An 18,519-nucleotide genomic window follows, 5' to 3' on the forward strand; every position below is an offset into this window, starting at 1 on the left:
ATTCAGGCTTAAATTGGTATGCTAAAAGATGTGAAGATGGACACATATTCAAAGATAAAAGAATATAAAAGAAGAAAACTAGCAGCAAGGTGGATAGACTCGATTAAAATGGCAATAAATGGCAATAAATAAATGGTAATAAATAACTCATTGGAAGACCTGAAACACAAAGCTGGGGACAGATTATCCTAAAGAAAAATCTTTTACCAATTTGATGATGATAATAATAATAATAACAACAACAACAGAGGGGATTAGTCATTTCAATCTGTATGAAAATACTATGCAATCATGGACTCAATATTTTAAATCATAATTAAATTGGGGCTCTTACCTTTTCTATTATACAAGTCACTCAATCTGGAAAAGGTTATATATTCATGTGCCATACATTAGATATATCCAGGGAGGTAATGAACACTCAAGGTCGCTATAAAATAAAATTCAATATATTATTAGCATTGTATAATTTTTAAAAATATTTTTACTTCCAAAACCTTATTATATGTATATATTGTAAGATTTTTTCTTTCCCCTTTTTACTCTTTGTCCATCTTCAATATTTCTATGCACAAGCTAGTTTATCCTTAATAAAGCTCTACTTTTATCCTTCTTCCATACCCTTTCAATAAGCTTAAACAAATGGATGAGATTAACTATGTCTTGTCTTTGCAACATCATCCTAATACTCCAAACTGATTTATTTCTTGCCATTCAGGTCTGGAAGGAAATGTAAGTTTCCCATATGTTCCCCATCAAGTCTTTGACCAAGCCCAAGGCTGATTAGTTTCAGCAAGTACTGACCAAGCCCAAGGTTTCACATTCATATCATAATACAAAACACTGTTTTACTATTAAATCCCAAATTATAAGCATGTTGTTTATGTTTTGATATAAGCTGTCCTGAAGGAATTACTCTAACATTTAATTATGATTATCCCAAAGGTGCTTTTTTAGGAGGCAACTGGACTTTCTTGTTTTTTTCTTGTTTTTTCTTTTTTACTTCTCATAAAAAAAAAGAAAAAACAAGAAAGTCCAGTTGCCTCCTGAAAAAGCACCTTTGTGACTACCATGACCTGGATGACTGAGAATCTCCACAGACTCAGAGTGAATCTTCTTTTCTATCAACAAAGGGAAAAACTACAGTATGCTATGGATTCCTTTGGCAGGCAGCTCTTTCATTCCATGTGCTTAATAGTTAAGCAGTCCCTTAACAACAACTGAAACAGTTGAGCATCTCATTTAATGATCAAAACAACTTACTGCATAATCAAAAAATTTGGACTCACTTGTAGTTGTAAGCTGTGGAATATCTATACCCTGTTAGATGCAGACTGGGAAACTCCCCTGGGAAAATTGTTGGGCTAAGGAAACAAGGAGTTATACTTACCCAAAACTGTTTTATGGGTTCAGGGGGAAGGGAAGAGGACTGAAATACTAGTGATGAGTGTTACTTTAGCTTAGTGTTATAATTAGGGGGTTCGGAGAAGATGATAAATGGTGAACCAGGACAGATTTTAAATATAAAATTTAAAATCATTTCTAAAATCATTTCACATTTCTGAAAGTGTGTTTGTACAAAATAGTTCAAGACAAGCCCAGTAAACATTTTTAAGTAGGCAAGAAAGACTTTTGAAGAATAGATTGCAACATGAGACATATCTACCAGGAACAGATGGGTACTGTGTATAAGAGTTTAAGAAAAACAGTAATTACCTATATTTTTAATTAGTTACCACGTAGGAAACTACAAGCCTAGGTATCACCTGCAAATATGGTCAGAAATAATTCTATTCTTGTTGGGTATAAAACATGCTCAGGATCTTATATAGTTACTAGCAGTATGGTACCCATGCTTCGCTAAGAAACTATGTGATCGGGCAAGTTTTTGGGGAGGAAAATAAATGGAAAAAAAATGTGCCTCTGCCAACCAGCATCCATCGATCATCCTGTCAGTGTGTGAGATAGTGGAGGGCTGTTTGGAGACTTAAACAGTATTTGCTGTGTGAGCAAGGAGACAGCAAGGAGCCTGGGTGTGGCTTAGCTCAACTGCAGTTTCTTTTCAGGTAGCGAGGGGGAGTAAAACTCCTTAGCATCAGAGTGTGTTAATAATAATATAGGAGAACTAATGCTCTGATGGTCATTTCAAAAAAAAATTTCTTAGCGAGCAGCTAGAAGCCAAGAGGAACATACGTGCCAAATTTCAAGTTTGTAGGTTTATGGTTCTGGATATTTTGTGATGTTGCGTGAGTGGCATTTCATGTTTATATATATATAGATTAGTCATAATTCAGTTGTGACAAAATGAGAATAAATTAGAAAAACATCAAAAGGAAAATATTAAACAGGATCAAACTACAATGAATTGTTGACATCAATTAGTAAAGAAAAGCTCAGACTGAAAAAGATAAAGAAAAAAATGGATATCAAGTTAAATTTTACAGCTTATGGAATAATGTTGTAAAATAAAAACATAAAAAAGGAAAAATATAACGGAATGCATCAGAGGATTACAAAGAAAAATTGATCTGTAAAATAAAAAAATTGGATTGAATGTATACAAAATAAGTTGGTCCCCTAAAGACTGGGGACAGAAATTGTGAATACAACAAGGAAATAAACGTGGAATATTTAGAATTCATAATATAATGTCTTTGTTTTGGATGGTAATATCAAAAGAACATAAGACATCTCATTTAAGTACAATATAGTTCTAAATTATCACGTTTCCACACACAATTTAATATGCATCTTATATATTCAACTTCATATCTTATTACTGTTTTCCACCTTCTTACTGTTTCTTCCTTTATTTCTGCTCAATTTTATTCATTAGACTTATACTTTCATATATTTCATATTACTATATTTCATATTATTACTATTTCATATGTTCTTATCCAACATCATTACTCCTCAATAGACAAACATAGACTAACAAAACACATAACATAAAAACATAAAACTTCTTTTTAGAAAGAGGCTTAACTCCGGGTTACATCTTTTTGTACAGACATAAATCAAATTCATGCTCACCTTATATACTATTTCAATCTTATTTAACATTCTATACTTTCTATATGTCTTATCCCCTCTTTTCACTCTCTTAATTCTATTTTATTTACTTCATCTCAATTTAAACCATTACACTTGTATCTTCTGTCCGTTCTTTTTCAATTATCCATTTATCTTTCTCTTTAACACAAACTTTTTCCTGTAATGACTGGTTGAAGTATGACACCTTTCTATTTTCCCCCCAAATTTAACACTTAAAATTAGACATAGTTTCTATTCTGATTCTGCTTAGTACATTCTACATAACATTTTAAAATATAAAACATAATAATCTTATAGTATATTAAAAATAGTGTTCCATAACAAATTAGTTAATTAAACATTAATTACACAATCCCTACAGTATTCTATTAACACATATTTCAAATACAAATACTAAAATACAATCTTGTGTACTTTTGCAGAATCTCTATTTAAATTATATTTTACCCTTTATCTCTGAAAAAAAAATTGTTTATTAACATCTTGTTTTAAGTCTTTATAACTTCCCTTCGCTTTGTCCCTTCCTTCCTTATCGAATCTAACCTTTTTGCCCCCCCTCTCAATCTCCAACTTTTTAATCTCCCCTCTCTGTTGTATTCCTCTTTTCTGTTGCTTTCTATCATTATATCGATTTTTCACCTTACTTTTCCCTTTCTTGATTGTTTTTTTAGAACTTAAATTCTTCATTTTCTTCTCCTTTTTACCCTTTTTTAAAATCATATGTCCATTAAAGATGGCTTCTTCTTCATCATCCCAGCCTTTTTCTTGTTGCATTTCCTGGTAAGCAGAAATCGCCATTTCTAAAAAGCAAAAGATAGATCCAAAAGAGCCCTCTTCCTCTTCTCTTAGTCTTTCAAATTGCATTTTCAGTTCTTCAACAGATACCATTGTAAAAAAAAAAAATTTTTTTTTTAGACAATCCAAATGTTTTCTTAGTCTTTCAAAAGATAGTTAAGGTCCCAAAGTCATCAAGCAATCAAAGTCAGCACAGTCAGCACAGTCTGTTTCTCTTTCTTCTACTCTCTCTTCCTGGGGCAACATTCAATTACACAATTCCAAGGCATTTTTTGGAAGTTTTATTGCGATTTAATCTCTAATCTTATAAAACTCCAAGCAGTCTCCTTCAACAAACATTAGTATAAATCATTTACCTCTCTTCCTTCCCACTTAAAGCAAAAAGATTTAAATTTTAAAATATCAGTATTTAGAAATCTAATGTCCCCTTGGCTTCAATTTTGAAAGTTAGTACCTTCTACTGCCAAAGCGGGTATTTCCGATTTCCATCTGCTGTCTCTGTGGGAAGGAAAGTGAGGAGAGAAAAAACTTTCCCTTTACTTTCCACCGCAGCTTAACGATCCTCTGGGAAACAATATATCACTTAAAAAGCCAAAGTGCCAGGGTATTCAGATGTTAATTGTCGTCCCGGTTCAGCCAAAAGCTTTCTCTGTCTTCACTTCCTCCAGCACATAACTTGTCTGGTTGAGAGGTTCTTTGTGACAGCCATTGCTGACCGTCGCTCCACCACCTTCGGAAAAGGGAGTTAAGCCGGCTGGGAAGGGGGTGTGTGATATCCCCCGACCCCTGCCTGGATCCCCCCTCTCTTCAGCTATCCCTACAGGATAACTATAGCCTCCTAATCCAATTGGATCGAAGGCACTCCAGCAGCGAGCACAGCAGGAATCGCGCACAAACACGAATTCCTGCTGCCTCCGAAGCCTGTCAAACCGGAAGGGCCAAAATGAATATTTAATGATTTATAAAACATAAGTGAAGAGAAATAGGGGAAAAATTGATTATGGAAAGATTATCCGTGTCCCCAAGGAAGTATGATATTTAATTGAAAAGAAATGTTAAAGATGTTAAGACTTTAATGAATATTAATGATAGAACTGAATTGGAATGGAATGAGGGTTTTAATTACATATATTTATAATCCTTTTTTTAAAGAATATAGTGTGTATTTTAAGAATGTACCAAGCAGAATTTGATTGTAAGTTATGTATTATATTGAACGTTTTAATCTTAAAAGTATACATTGAAGCTTAAATAAGAGTTGAATGGATAAAATTAAAAGATATAAAGGTGTCATACTCCAATTAGTAACTACAGGAGAAAATTTGTTTAATGAGAAAAAATAATATGAAATTGAAACAGGACGGACAAAAGTATAAATATAATGATTTGAATTGAGATGAGATAATCAAAATAAAGTTGAGAAAATTAAAAAAGGGGAAAAACTATGCAGAAAATGTAAAACAGTAATAAGATATGGAATAGAACACAAAAATGAGCATGAAATTGAGTTTATGTCTGTATGAAGAAGTGTAACCCGGGACCATGCTATTTTCAAAAAAAGATGTTTTATCTGTATTATGTTTTTTTTGTGAAAACCTAAATAAAATTTTCAAAAAAAAAGAAAAGAAAATAGCACTAAATGAAGTAGCATTTAAGTTGACAACATTTAATACAGCAAAAATATTTGAGCAATAATAGATTATACTTGAATATTATTTAGGATACTATTTAAAATATTTCTACAAGCATGAATGTGATTTGCTAGGAAACTGAGGGTTGTTGCCATCAAACCCATTCCCCCTATATAGTTTTTGCTGTGTGCATACAAGTGAATATCAGGAGAGGTTTCTTTCATTTACCTTTCAATACTGAGAGGGGAATGAAAATATAAAAATATTAAAAATTAAAAATTTTCTGCATTGAGATTTTCTTCCCTACAAGATAAAGTTCCTATGAATGAAATCAGCCAACACTTCCTAGAAATAACTAATTCCTTTCTGAATACCTTAATTAAAACAGGCAACTGGCAAGATAATATAACAGAAAGCAGCTGAACAACTATTCCTTTCATCCTTATATTTCAAAACTAATTATTGTGTTAACTTGAAAGAACTGGGACAACTAAATGCCAGTTTTTGAAATCAGTGCCCAGAAACCAATGGCTAGTCAGAGTCTACTTTAAGAAAAATATAAAAGATCTGGATTAGCTGAAAGATAGTTTGAAAAACCAGGCAGTAACCTACAAAACTTTAATAACATGATACTTAGAAAAGATAACCACTATCATCACCTGGAGTTGTACAAATTAGAATCATTCTATATAGTAACTGGGACAACCAAAAGTCAACAAAATTTGAATGATCTTCTGCATTCCTAGAGTGTTGTTCTCTGTAATTGGTTGAAATTTTAATATAGCAGTTAGAGTTGGAAGAAGAGTATAACTAATTTTAAAATTAGGTAATTTACCATTAGTAAGTGCCTTAAACTGAATCTATATATTATTAAAATGCTCATGTCTGTAACCTTTAACTAGGTGAAATGGTGTTATCATAGGCCAAAACCTTTTAAACAAGACATCTGTATCTGAAATAAGCTAATATACAGAATGTGTACAAAATCTAGGACTCAGAAATTCCAGTGAATTTAAATTTGGCAAATTCTATGAAATAATTTATACATAAAAATTATCATAAAACATATTATCACACAATACAAAATACAACAATTTCCTGTGATCAACCGCTGATCTTTGACAGTGCTATACAATTCGACATAGACTACTTTCAATGCTTTATACATCTCCCTGAATTTTTAAAACTGTTCAAGTACATTAGATGCTCTGCCATTGTTGTAGACTTTGAGGAATTTAGTAAGCAAATATCTCTGAAATGATGATCCAGGGGGGTTATTTAGTTTATCCTAAAGATGGATTCAGATTCCATGCATCAATAAACATTCAGATCATCTTGCCTCATTAGATGCTAAGTTTTTCAAAGCTATGCAGATTTCTTCAGATTTGGTGACCAAAATAATGTCTGAGTCACTCTGAGCCACCTGCTAAGGATCAGTGATTGAATACAGATTTATTCAGAATTTATTTACATGGAAGGCCATTATCATAAACAATGCTCTGGTCATCTGTTAGTATTTATTGACAAGCCTGACAAGGGTCTTCCTTCAGTTAAAAAAATGATAGCATTGTTATATATCTCTAGTCTAAACAATGCCTTCTCTCCAGAATGTTTTGCCCTTGCAAGCCTTGCTTCCTCATTTCTCAAGGATGTATACAGGTGATCCTCGACTTATCCTCGACACAATTGAGCTGAAAATTTATGTTGCTAAGTGAGCTAGTAGTTAAGTGATTTTTTCCTCATTTTTGATCTTTCTTGCTATAGTTGTTAAGTGATTCACTGCAGTTGTTAAGTTAGTAACACGTTAAGTGAATCTGGCTTCCTCATTGATTTTGTTTGTCAGAAGGGTTAGGGTTAGGGTTAGGGTCACATAACCCCAGGACACTGCAATCATCATATATATGAGTCAGTTGCCAAACATATGAATTTTGATCAAATGACAATGGGGTGCTGCAAAGGTTGTAAGTTTGAAAAACAGTCACTTTTTTCAGTGCTGCTGTAACTTTGAATGATCAAGAAATGAATTGTTTGCAAGTTTGCAACCTGTACTTCCAAGTCACAAGGAGGAAACCACTATTTAAGAAGAAAAACACTGTTGTTCATCTGAACATTGACTGAAAAACCTGGATTGACTCTCCACATTTTGAGTCATTAGTTAAATTCTATCAGATATATATTTCTGACTGAAATAAAACTAAAGCGTTAAATAGCAACATCAATAGACTTATATACAATTTCATAGTGCTTTACAGCACTTTCTAAATGGTTTAGAGTCAGCATATTGCCCCCAACATCTGGGTTCTCATTTTACCAATCTCGGAAGGATGGAAGGCTGAGTCAACCTTGGTTCAGTTAGGATCGAACTCCTGACAGTGGGCAGAGTTAGCCTACCACACTGTATTCCAACCACTGTGCTACCACAACTCTTTAAATCAACACTGAATTCCATAAGAACTTCATAGTAACTATAAAGCATGAAAGTGGTAATGTCATGGTATGGGAATTCTTTACTGCCTCAGGATTTCACAAGTCATGCCTTTGTAAAACTTTTAACAAATTTGTAGACTGTCCCATAGGAAGAAAAGAAACTTTTGAATAGCTAAGCAGCTTTTCCACACAAACAACATTTTAACAGGCCAGGGCAAAACATGAAGAACAAATATTGTAACTTCATCTTGATTCTGTTTGGTATAAGAAGGGTCAAAATAAAACTAGCAGGCTTTCAAGATTCTTTTATTATAACTGAGAGTAACAAAGAAGCATTCCTGTAATCTTTGCAACCTCAGTTTCCTGACCTGGCCTATCTCAAAAAGCTGATGGTGTAAAATTAATCTGAATTTTAATCTGAAGATGAATTCAACTCCATTTTCTCCCAGATACTTTGATTCAGCAATGCAACCATAAGCAGAAATTATTGGTTTGAGCTGCAATAACCGTTAAACAATTTTCAACAATTTCACTAAATTAAATGGTGGAAGGAGCATTATCAAAGGGTAATTATTTCAGGATTACTTTTTAACCTGATGGAAATAATTATATGTTTTAATAATTTTTTAGATTACTTCCCTTGAAAATAATGTAACATATGGGTATTATGCCAGCAGACAAGTGAGGGGGAACACTGAATGTTTCTTGTCTTACTTCCTTGTTTGTTGTGTCTTTAATCATATATTAGAGGGCAACAGGCAATGAGAAATCACTCAGACATGGTTTATGGATCTAGTTCCATCTTTTGCTTACCCTTGGATTAGAGAAGGGATGCTTTCCCCACTCCCCCCAAATATAGGAACTCATCAAACCAGTTCCTTAATGCTGCCAAGGTTACCAGTTAACACAGGTCATTTCCACAAAGGTGACTTACAGCATCTCTCAGACATCCTTGAAGTAATGTAAACCTGCCCAACTGACTGTTGTTTTGGGACAATGCTGATTAAACTTACAGCAAACTATTAGTTACTTTATTAGTTCGCAGCCTCCTTTACAGCCAGGGATGGGGAAAATGCTGCAGCCAATGAACATTAAATGACTTTTAATTGCTACCTCAGAGATTGGTTTAAATGCTATTATTACTTTAAAAAAATAACAAATCATTGGTTATTTCAAATTTTTCTGGTATAGTTTCCTCCCTCCCCCGCATACACCCCAACAATACACCTAAGGAGAACTAAGACATCTTGCAAAATTTAGGAGACACCCATTCAAAATAAAGGGATTTATGTTTCAGGAGCCCAAGCGATTCCCATCCTCATCCGCTTTTCCGTGCCCTGCTATATAACCAAGCGGTGTGGAAACGAGCGCGGCTCTTCCTCGCAACAGCGGGAAGGAAACCGGGGCGCCCCAACGCCAAAACGGCCTTTGCTCTCGCCGAAGAAAAGCAGCACCTCGCCTGACAGCATCTTTACTTTCATGCTCTCGTCCTAAGGCGGCCGCCGCCGCCGCCGCCACGAGTAGGCCTCCCCCTCGACGGAACGTCGGACCGAGCCACGGTGCTGCCTGACGAAAGGCCCGCGCCCATTTACCTGTTTCGGCCTCCCGCCACCGCCGCTGCCGCCGCGCGCGGTCCATGCCGGAGACGCTCCGAGGATGCGCTGGCAAGTGGGCGGGCCGCGGTCGGTGAGGAAAAACGAGGAAGGCCGTCTCAGCCGTGCCAGTCCGCCGGGTCCGGAGAGGGGTACAGTGTTGGCAGCAGCGGCGGCAGCAGCAGCAGCAGCGGGAAACGGGAAGAGACTGGAGACAAACGACACGAAAAGCGCTCAGTTCCAGGCAAAAGCGAAAAGGCTGGTTTGCCTTTGGCCCACCTTTCCTTCGTCACCGCCCCTTCCCGAGTCGGTGCGAAACGGGAGGGAACAGCTTTTCATTTATTTAGCTGCCTCGGGGGGGTGGGGAGGGGAATCACACTAGAAGCTTGCCACAAACACCTTTTTTAGGGGGGAAGCAAAGTTAATTCGGGCATTTTGAGGCCAAGAACGGTGCTCGAACCCGGGAACTTGCCGTGGGGTGTCACACCTGCAGGGACGGAGTCAGAAAAGTCAAGATGGCAGTGAGAACCGTGCGATGGAAGCCCCACCTTTTTTGTAACTGAGGCACGTGAAAAATTGATCGTATCTACCACGTGATCGCTGGGAATCGAACCGGATTCGTCGGCACATACTCACATAGAAAGGGGCGGGGACGGATGTAGAAAGAGGAGGGGCTTATCATCACATGGTTTGCCATTTTGACTTTTTGGACATCCTCTTTTCATCCCCCATCCCCCCCATTTTCAGGCACCCCATCAAAACTGGTTACTCTTTCCCTTGGAAGGGAAATTCTCAGGTAATATCATTTTAGGCTATACTGGAAAATTGGGGAAACATCCTTAAGTGGCAAATCATGCGGATATTGCTGCCAATAAAATTATTCTGTGTAGCTGTGTTCCTGAAGTCACCAAGAATTGAATTTATGGATATTTGTGAATGAAGAGGGGAGTGATGGCTGCTGTTACAAGTGCTAATCATTAATCACTCAGAAACCGATCAATAGATCTGCTTCTGTCTTGATTGGGGTGCTTTTTCTTTTTCAGAATATGGGGACTAACCAGTATGCTATTTTTTACTATTCAGGAAAAGATGCTGCAAGGGCCATTTGTCCTCTTATCTCCTAATCTAATCAAAGTTGCGTGAGGTTATTGCATGCATGGTCACAGGTAGAAGTTGACATTGAAAATTAGCAGTGAGCAGAAGTAGTGGACCATAGCCAGGAAGATCTTGGGTCAACATCTGCTATTCTGAACACCTGCTCACCCCTCTGAGATGATAGACAGATTGGAATGGAAAAGTAAAAGTACAGAAACAAAAACACACAGTTAATTGAAAATCAACTATTGGCATTATTCTAGTATCTTATATATTATTTATGAGAATATAATGGCCCCTTTACTGAGGATCCCAAATTTGAGGGGATTCCAGTTACTGGGAAAAGACTATATGCTCAAAGCTTTACAATGATGGCCCCTCATCCTCTGAAATAGTCCAACCCAGATACCTGGAATACTCTCTCCTTATTACATGTTTTCATGGCTGTGAAAACATGGCTTTTCAAAAACACAGAAATATTTAAAAATATTGCTCCTTGTTGCTTGCTATGTTATTGTTTCACATAGTTAAATTTTACATTGTTACAGAATATAATATAACACCTGTGGGTGTCCTATTGTGGAATCATATAAGATGTGAATCTTAAGATTCTTTAGAAATGCAACTTGAGATGGGGCAGAGAAGAGAAACTTGTTTGTTGTTTTAGTCTTATTTCTCAAAGAAAAATTATGTACATGTTGAACAGGTACTTAAAGTACCAATGCATTAAAAATAAGAAGCACACACAGAAACACATACACATACACACATTTATCCTTACATATAGTAGAGGAAAGGCAAAGGAGAGATCTGTTTGATGTTGCTGGTATAAGAGATTCTCTTTTAAAGGGGCATTGAATACCGCTACCTAGTGGGATACCGCTACCTTCCTTTATTCTTATTCTTCCTGGAACGAAGATGTATAAATTGTCCAAGACCTCTAGATTGTTTCAGTGAATCAGAATGACCTTTCCATCATTTTCAATCACAGGCAACTGAATCTTATGGGTAGGTTCTTTTAGATAGCATCAGTGGGTAACAGCAATTGGCAATCTCAGAAAGTTAAGCAGGGTTGAATCTAGTTAATATGGAAAACCATTGTAGACAAGACTGAAAAATAAAAAAAAAATAAAGATCCCAAAGGCACATCAGAAAAGTACTTCTATATCATTGGCAAGTGGACAACATGGATATGATTATGTAGTCTACCAGTTGTCCCTCAGATTAACTGAGAATCTCCATAGACATCTACCTGGAGTTGCTTACATAAATTCAAGGGTTCACAGGTCTTTTCTTTCCAAAAAGGAGGCAGAATGCATTTCCCAGGCTGACGGTTCATGCTGTGCTGGCTTCCTATTTAATTATTTTTAATTTAAAAAATCTAAAAAAAAATCAGGACATCGAAACAGTGGAGGTGCTATTGATAGTACCATGTAGCGTATCCAATTCACAGAATTTTTCAGGCATTCCCATTTACTGACTGATACTTTTCATATGTGGAAGATGAGATATTAATCAATTAATAAAACAAATGCTTCAATGAAATACTAAGTACTTAAGTACTGAGAGCTGTCTGAACTGCTCTCCGTAAGTGGGAAATCTAGCTTCTCCTCATCAAGGAGCTCACAGTTAGAATGAAAACTGATGTGTGTGTGTACTGCTTTCCCTTGGCAATGCTCCTGATAAATCATATTACAGACTCTTAAAATTATATGAGGAGATAAATATTTTCATTTTGCAGTCTACTTTCTCTCAAATGAATGTAAGATGTATGCCCTTCTGTGTCAGTGATGAGTTGTATCTTATTTGCAGAGCAATCCTTTGTATATTTATCTTAAATTCCCTTATATTCTATGGCAAGGCTTTTTCATTGTTCCACAGTTGATGGGATTCTCTAAGAGACTTGAGGACAAAATAATCCCCAATTATCTATCCGTTTTGTGTCTTGATTGGGGGTTCTGGGAAAGTTTTTTTCCTACCTAACTTGGAGATCAAAGAGAAATGCTGGACAACGCGGGCAAGGAAATAGTGAGAAAACACCAAGATGCTTTGAATTCAAGATCTCAGGATCAGTTGTATTACATGCCAAGGTGGTAAAGAAAACAGGTGGATGTGATGTCAGAACTACTATGTATAAAAAGAAAACAAGAAACTACAGACCAATCAGCTTGAAATCAGTCTGGAAAATCCTAAAAAAAAAAATTCTATGAGTGGGTTGGGAAGGATAGAAAGGAACACAGTAGTTACTAGAAGCCAGTATGGATTTATTAAAAATAGATTGTGCCAGATTAATCATACTGCTTTTTAAAACAAGGTGTCTGGATCAAGAGAATACTGTGGATATTGTATAGCTAGAATTCAGTAAGCTATCTGAGAAAGGTAACCATAGCTCCCTTTTGATAAAATGGAGCAACATGTGCTGGATGCTCACATCCAAATTCACAGTTTGGTTGAACAGCAATTCATGATCTTTGATGGATTTATTTATAAATGGATTGAGGTATGCAGTGGGGTACTTAACAGTCTGTTCTGAGACCAGTGCTCTTCAATTTTTTAAATAAATGATTTAGACAAAGGGTATAAGATACAGGTGAAACTCGAAAAATTAGAATATTATGCAAAAGTTCATTAATTTCAGTAATGCAACTTAAAAGGTGAAACTAATATAGGAGATAAGACTCATTACATGCAAAGCAAGATAGTTGATTGCTGTGATTTATCATAATTGAGATGATTATGGCTTATAGCTCATGAAAGCCTCAAATCCACAATCTCAGAAAATTAGAATATTGTGAAAAGGTTCAATATTCTAGGCTCAAAGTGTCCCACTATAATCATCTAATTAAGCCATAACACCTGCAAAGGGTTCCTGAGCCAGTGTGTCCAGTGTGAGTCTCCAGTGAAGTCCAGTGTGAAGTTTCCACAGTCCGTGTTGATTTGGGGAGCCATGTCATCTGCTGCTGTTGGTCCACTGCTTCATTAAGTCCAGGGGCAACGTAGCCGTCTACCAGAGATTTTGGAGCACTTTATGCTTTCTTCTGCAGACGAGCTTTATGGGGATGCTGACTTCATTTTCCAGCAGGACTTGGCACCTGCCCACACTGCCAAAAGCACCAAAACCTGGTTCAATGACTGTGGGATTACTGTGCTTGATTGGCCAGCAAACTCGCCTGACCTGAACCCCATAGAGAATCTATTAGGCATTGCCAAGAGAAAGATGAGAGACATGAGACCGAACAATGCAGAAGAGCTGAAGGCCGCTATTGAAACATCCTGGTCTTCCATAATACCTCAACAGTGCCACAGGCTGATAGCTTCCATGCCACGCCACATTGAGGCAGTAATTGCTGCAAAAGGGGCCCAAACCAAGTACTGAGTACATATGCATGCTTATACTTTTCAGAGGTCCGATATTGTTCTCTGTACAATCCTTGTTTTATTGATTGCATGTAATATTCTAATTTTCTGAGATTGTGGATTTGGGGTTTTCATGAGCTGTAAGCCATCATCATCACAATTATGACACATCACGGCTTGAACTATCTTGCTTTGCATATAATGAGTCTATCTCATATATTAGTTTCACCTTTTAAGTTGCATTACTGAAATAAATGAACTTTTGCATGATATTCTAATTTTTTGAGTTTCACCTGTAGACTCAGAGAACTTGAAAATGACACAAAGCCATTGGAGGGGGATTGTTAACACCTTTGGAGACTGACTTAAGATTCAGCAGGATCTTGTAGGAATCTGCAATTTGGTAGAAAAACTCTGTGTACAAGTACACAGTGGTACGTGGCTCAGAATTGGTCCCTGTGAAGAAGCTCAGGGTGTCCTGATAGACCACAGATTAAACACACTGCAGCTTCAAAACAACCAAATGCAATTTTGTATTGCATTAACAATGTTATAATGTGGAGAACACGGGAAAATTATAGTTCTACTCTGTGTTACACTGATCAGACCACACCTGGAATACTGCATCTACAGTAGTTTTGGTCATCATAATACACAAATGAGGCTGAGGAAAAGAGTGCAAAGAAGAGAAATAAAGAGGCTGAAGGTCCAAGAGATTAAATTCTAAAAACAATGGGAAAAATTCCTAAAGAAGAGAAGCATAAGGAAGGTCTGATAAAAGTCTTCTAGTACATTAAAGAATGTTACAGGGGAGAGGATGTGGATTTACTTTCCATTGAGCCCTAGGATAAGACAAGAATCAAGGAGTAAAAGAGAGAGAGATCTAAACTTAAGGTGAGCAATGTTCTGACCATCAGAGCTATTACTTGTTGAAATGGCTGACCTCATTGGAGGTTTTAAGCAAAGATTAGACAGCAGGCTGAGATAGTCTGAGGATTCCTGCCCTGGGCAGGAAATTACACACAAAGACCTTCAAACTCTCTTCCAATCTTGTGATTCTATGATTCTAGGCCAGTAGCCAGTTTGATGGAAATTAGCAATCAATCAATTTGCTGGTCCAACAAATCCTATTGAATTACCAAGTTCAGTGACAACTGATCACCTGTGGAGCTTTTGCAGTCATGTTCTTCAGTCATTTAGTTGCTTCCCACTATTATAATCTGCCATTTCATCAGGACTGTCTATCAGTAATTGATTATTTTTATATCCTTGTAAGCTTATCCTTGTCTCTTTAGTGATAGTCTATTTTTCTTGTTTACCGTCAGTCTCTTTTTTTTAAATTGCCTTCCATTTTATTCCAGCATCAGGGTCTCTTCTATTAACTGTTATCTTTGTATTGGGTTCAACATATCTAAACTGTAGCTTAGTTGTTAAAGTTTCTGGTGAGCACCTAGACTTTACTCCATCTGTCACTGAATGATTTGTTTTTTATGCAGTCCAAGGCATTCTCAACTATTTAAAAGTATTTCCTTTTTATTTGTTTAGCCTTTTTGATATTCCATCTTTCACAAATATATGTTGCAATTGGGAACATCATATCCTTGGCATTAAGTATCAGTTGTGAATGTGATATCTCAGCACATTAATATTTTATTCTAAATGTGTCATAATCTTTCTCCCAAGCAGCAAGAACTCTCTTTATGTTATGACTACGCTCTCAGTCCCTGTGAGCTTAGAATGGTAAAATCCTCTATACATAGCTAGTAGTGCCCTTTTTAATTACAAAACATTACACCAGGATTTAGTAGCAAGAGATTAAATAAGCAGTGACATGGGAGGGGGGGGCATGTTGGGGGGGGGGAAATGACCAAAATAGTATCATGTCATCATGGTGCAAGCTTCATCCCTTTTGTACATATGCATACATGACCCAAAATCGTTGAACTGGCAGCAAATAAAGCAAAAATAAATATATTTTTTGGAATTCCAATGCCTTCTTAATTGTCAATCTTAGGTGCCTTTGCCTCTTTTGAACCTAGCTTGTACAGAGTTCTCACACCATCTTTTGCTGAAGTTTGCATTGTACAATTTTGACCACTCTTAGTAGCATGTGAAATAACTCTGTGATTGTTTACTTGAGCATTCCTTAGCACTGCTTTGGAGTATTCAGGTAAAAAGGTACCTTTTCCAGACTTTGGCCACTGCTATATCTTCCATGCTTTATTTACAAACCACATGCAGCACTTTAATGGCTTTATCTTGTGAAATTTTAATCAGTTATGTTGATATTTCATCAACTCCTGCAGCTTTGTTATCAGCAATATTTTCTAAGGCCATTTAATTTTCCTTTTCAGAATGTCAGGCTCAAACATATCATTGATTTTGGATCTTTTTGGGACATAATTGCTCTCTGAATGAATTGGCAGGGAAGACTGAAATATGTCAACATTTGCTGATCTTTAAATATAGTCATGTAAAATTGCTATATGCAGAGAAGGAAGAAAGAAAAGACCAACTAGCAGAAGGTCTAAACTGCGGATGCTTCTATATTTCAAAATTCCTTGCCTGTTGGACCATGCCAGCATTGTGTTGGTGGGCCAGGTTGCATAGTATACATGCCTGGCCTGATGTGATATTTGAGCTCACTAAAAGCCTGTTAGAAAGCTTCATCTTTCTCTCCATGTGTCCTCATCTGTCCTATATTCTTTATTTCTAATACGATGTTCAAATATTATACTAATTCCTTTCTGGACCCAAAAAGAAAATAATGGGGAGACATGAAGAATAGGAATAAAACACATTGAAATAAGATTTTAATAGGTTCTAACATGAAATAAAATAAACGTATTCAAATTTAATTAAAGCCTTTCTGTAGGAGCCATATTCTTTACATTAGCTTTCAGAAATGCATGTTTATTATAATATGAAACATAATCATATGAGATATGGATTTGAGTGGTAGTGAAAGCTGTACTATATTTTGACCTGTATGATACTGAAGGTGTAAGCTTCCTAAACTTACTAAATATCTTGTGTATAGATTAACAAAAGACTAAACTCTTAAGTTTTAAAATTAAGGCATTGCAAACATTTGCTATATTTTATTAATCAAAAATAAGGTTTTCAAAGAAAAAAAGGAGCTGTACATATTCCTCTTGATGTCAGGTTTGGAAGCCATATTGAGATCAGATGCTCCCACGCTTCCACATCTGAGCCTGGGAAAGTGGGAGGGGGGAATTTATTGGAGTATATTTAGTTAGACATAATAACATTCTTTTTCTGATTCAAGGTCAGATTGTGTTGCGCATAAATGAGAGGCAGTCTTAACTTGGGACGGATGGTGATTGGGCTATGTGATGTGATTATGGGTGCAGGGGATGGATTTTGTAGTTTTACTTATTGTAAGGAAGCCCGGAACTTTCAGATTCAGGATTCCACATTGTACCAGTTACTATCCAAATAAAGGGAAACCTTTGAGAAGATGTCTGTCTTGGAGTGATTGGGTGGGATGGAGGGTTGCTGGAATGCTGACACCTGACTTACTTGTTCCAATGATTGCAATGTATCTTCAAAACAATAGACCTAAAATAGCATATATTTATACCCATCATTGTATATACCCATCATTGTATTTCTTTTCAAAGTGCAGAAAAAGAGTAAGAAACAGCAAACAAAAGAATCTTGGGAGAAGATAAGACAAAAGCAAAGGAAATGCTATTAAATCTAGTTTTATTTCAACTTTCACTATATTGTTCTATACTTATAAAGGAAAATATTTGTAGCTCAGGGTTGAAATGAGGGGTTCTTGGTGCTTTCAGAGCTTGGTTGTTTTCTTGCAGACATTTCATTACTGAAACTAGGTAACATAATCAGGTAACCTCTCATGTTCTGTACTTTTCTATCTTTGCAAACTATCCTTGGTTCTATACATTAATTCACAATTTACTTTTTCCCCTTAAACTTCTACCCTATCTATTTTTGAGGATCTTATCTGCACTGAATCTTAATGATATCTTTAGGATTAAAACAAGACCAATTAAACTTTTGTTTCCACATTTCATACCACTTGCTCTGAGCCAGAGGTGGTATTCAGCAGGTTCTGACCAGTTCTGGATAATTGGTAGTGGAAATTTTGACTAGTTCGGAGAACTGGCAAATACCACCTCTGACTGGAGATTTTATAGTATCCTTCCCCTGCCACGCCTACAGAACCGCTAGTAAAAAAAATTGAATCCCACACTGCTGTGAGCATTGTAAAATCACGATGCACAATCCAGTGAGCAATTTCAACTCACTTTATTTCAAGCATGAATGGGATGTATGTACAAACACAGTGCTTAAGATTTCTGCACAAAGCTTTCTGATGGAATAAGTCTTTAACAGTGAGTATATTTATTTGTTTAATCAATGTATAGCTTTGGACATGTGAGTCTCTTATACCAGACAAAAGAAGAGTCAGCTGAAGCCTATAATTGGATAGCTTTGACTTATTTCGACTGAATATAAATTATGCAAGGGGTACTGAATAAGGATGAGGGTACAGAATTCTTTCAACACCTTAATAC

General features: G+C 36.3%; 1 protein-coding gene across 3 annotated transcripts in view; it reads right to left on the reverse strand.

The window, feature by feature from the left end:
- Positions 1-10,063, reverse strand: part of RNF180 (ring finger protein 180) — a 36,428-nt gene extending 26,365 nt beyond the window's left edge. The window contains exons 1-2 of one of the 3 annotated variants that reach the window (XM_087927236.1): positions 9,503-10,058; positions 335-430 (exon numbers count right to left, since the gene is read on the reverse strand). In XM_087927236.1, coding sequence (XP_087783362.1) covers positions 335-389 — 55 coding nt within the window. In that variant the 5' untranslated portion in view covers positions 390-430; positions 9,503-10,058. Of the gene's footprint in view, positions 1-334; positions 431-9,502 lie in introns of all 3 variants that reach the window. The other 2 variants (XM_026714408.2, XM_087927237.1) reach the window with 2 other exon arrangements.
- Positions 10,064-18,519: the final 8,456 nt, after the last annotated feature.

Source organism: Pseudonaja textilis, chromosome 2 (assembly GCF_049901715.1).
Source record: "Pseudonaja textilis isolate UNSWEBS1 chromosome 2, rPseTex1.2, whole genome shotgun sequence".
NCBI classification, from domain to species: domain Eukaryota; kingdom Metazoa; phylum Chordata; class Lepidosauria; order Squamata; family Elapidae; genus Pseudonaja; species Pseudonaja textilis.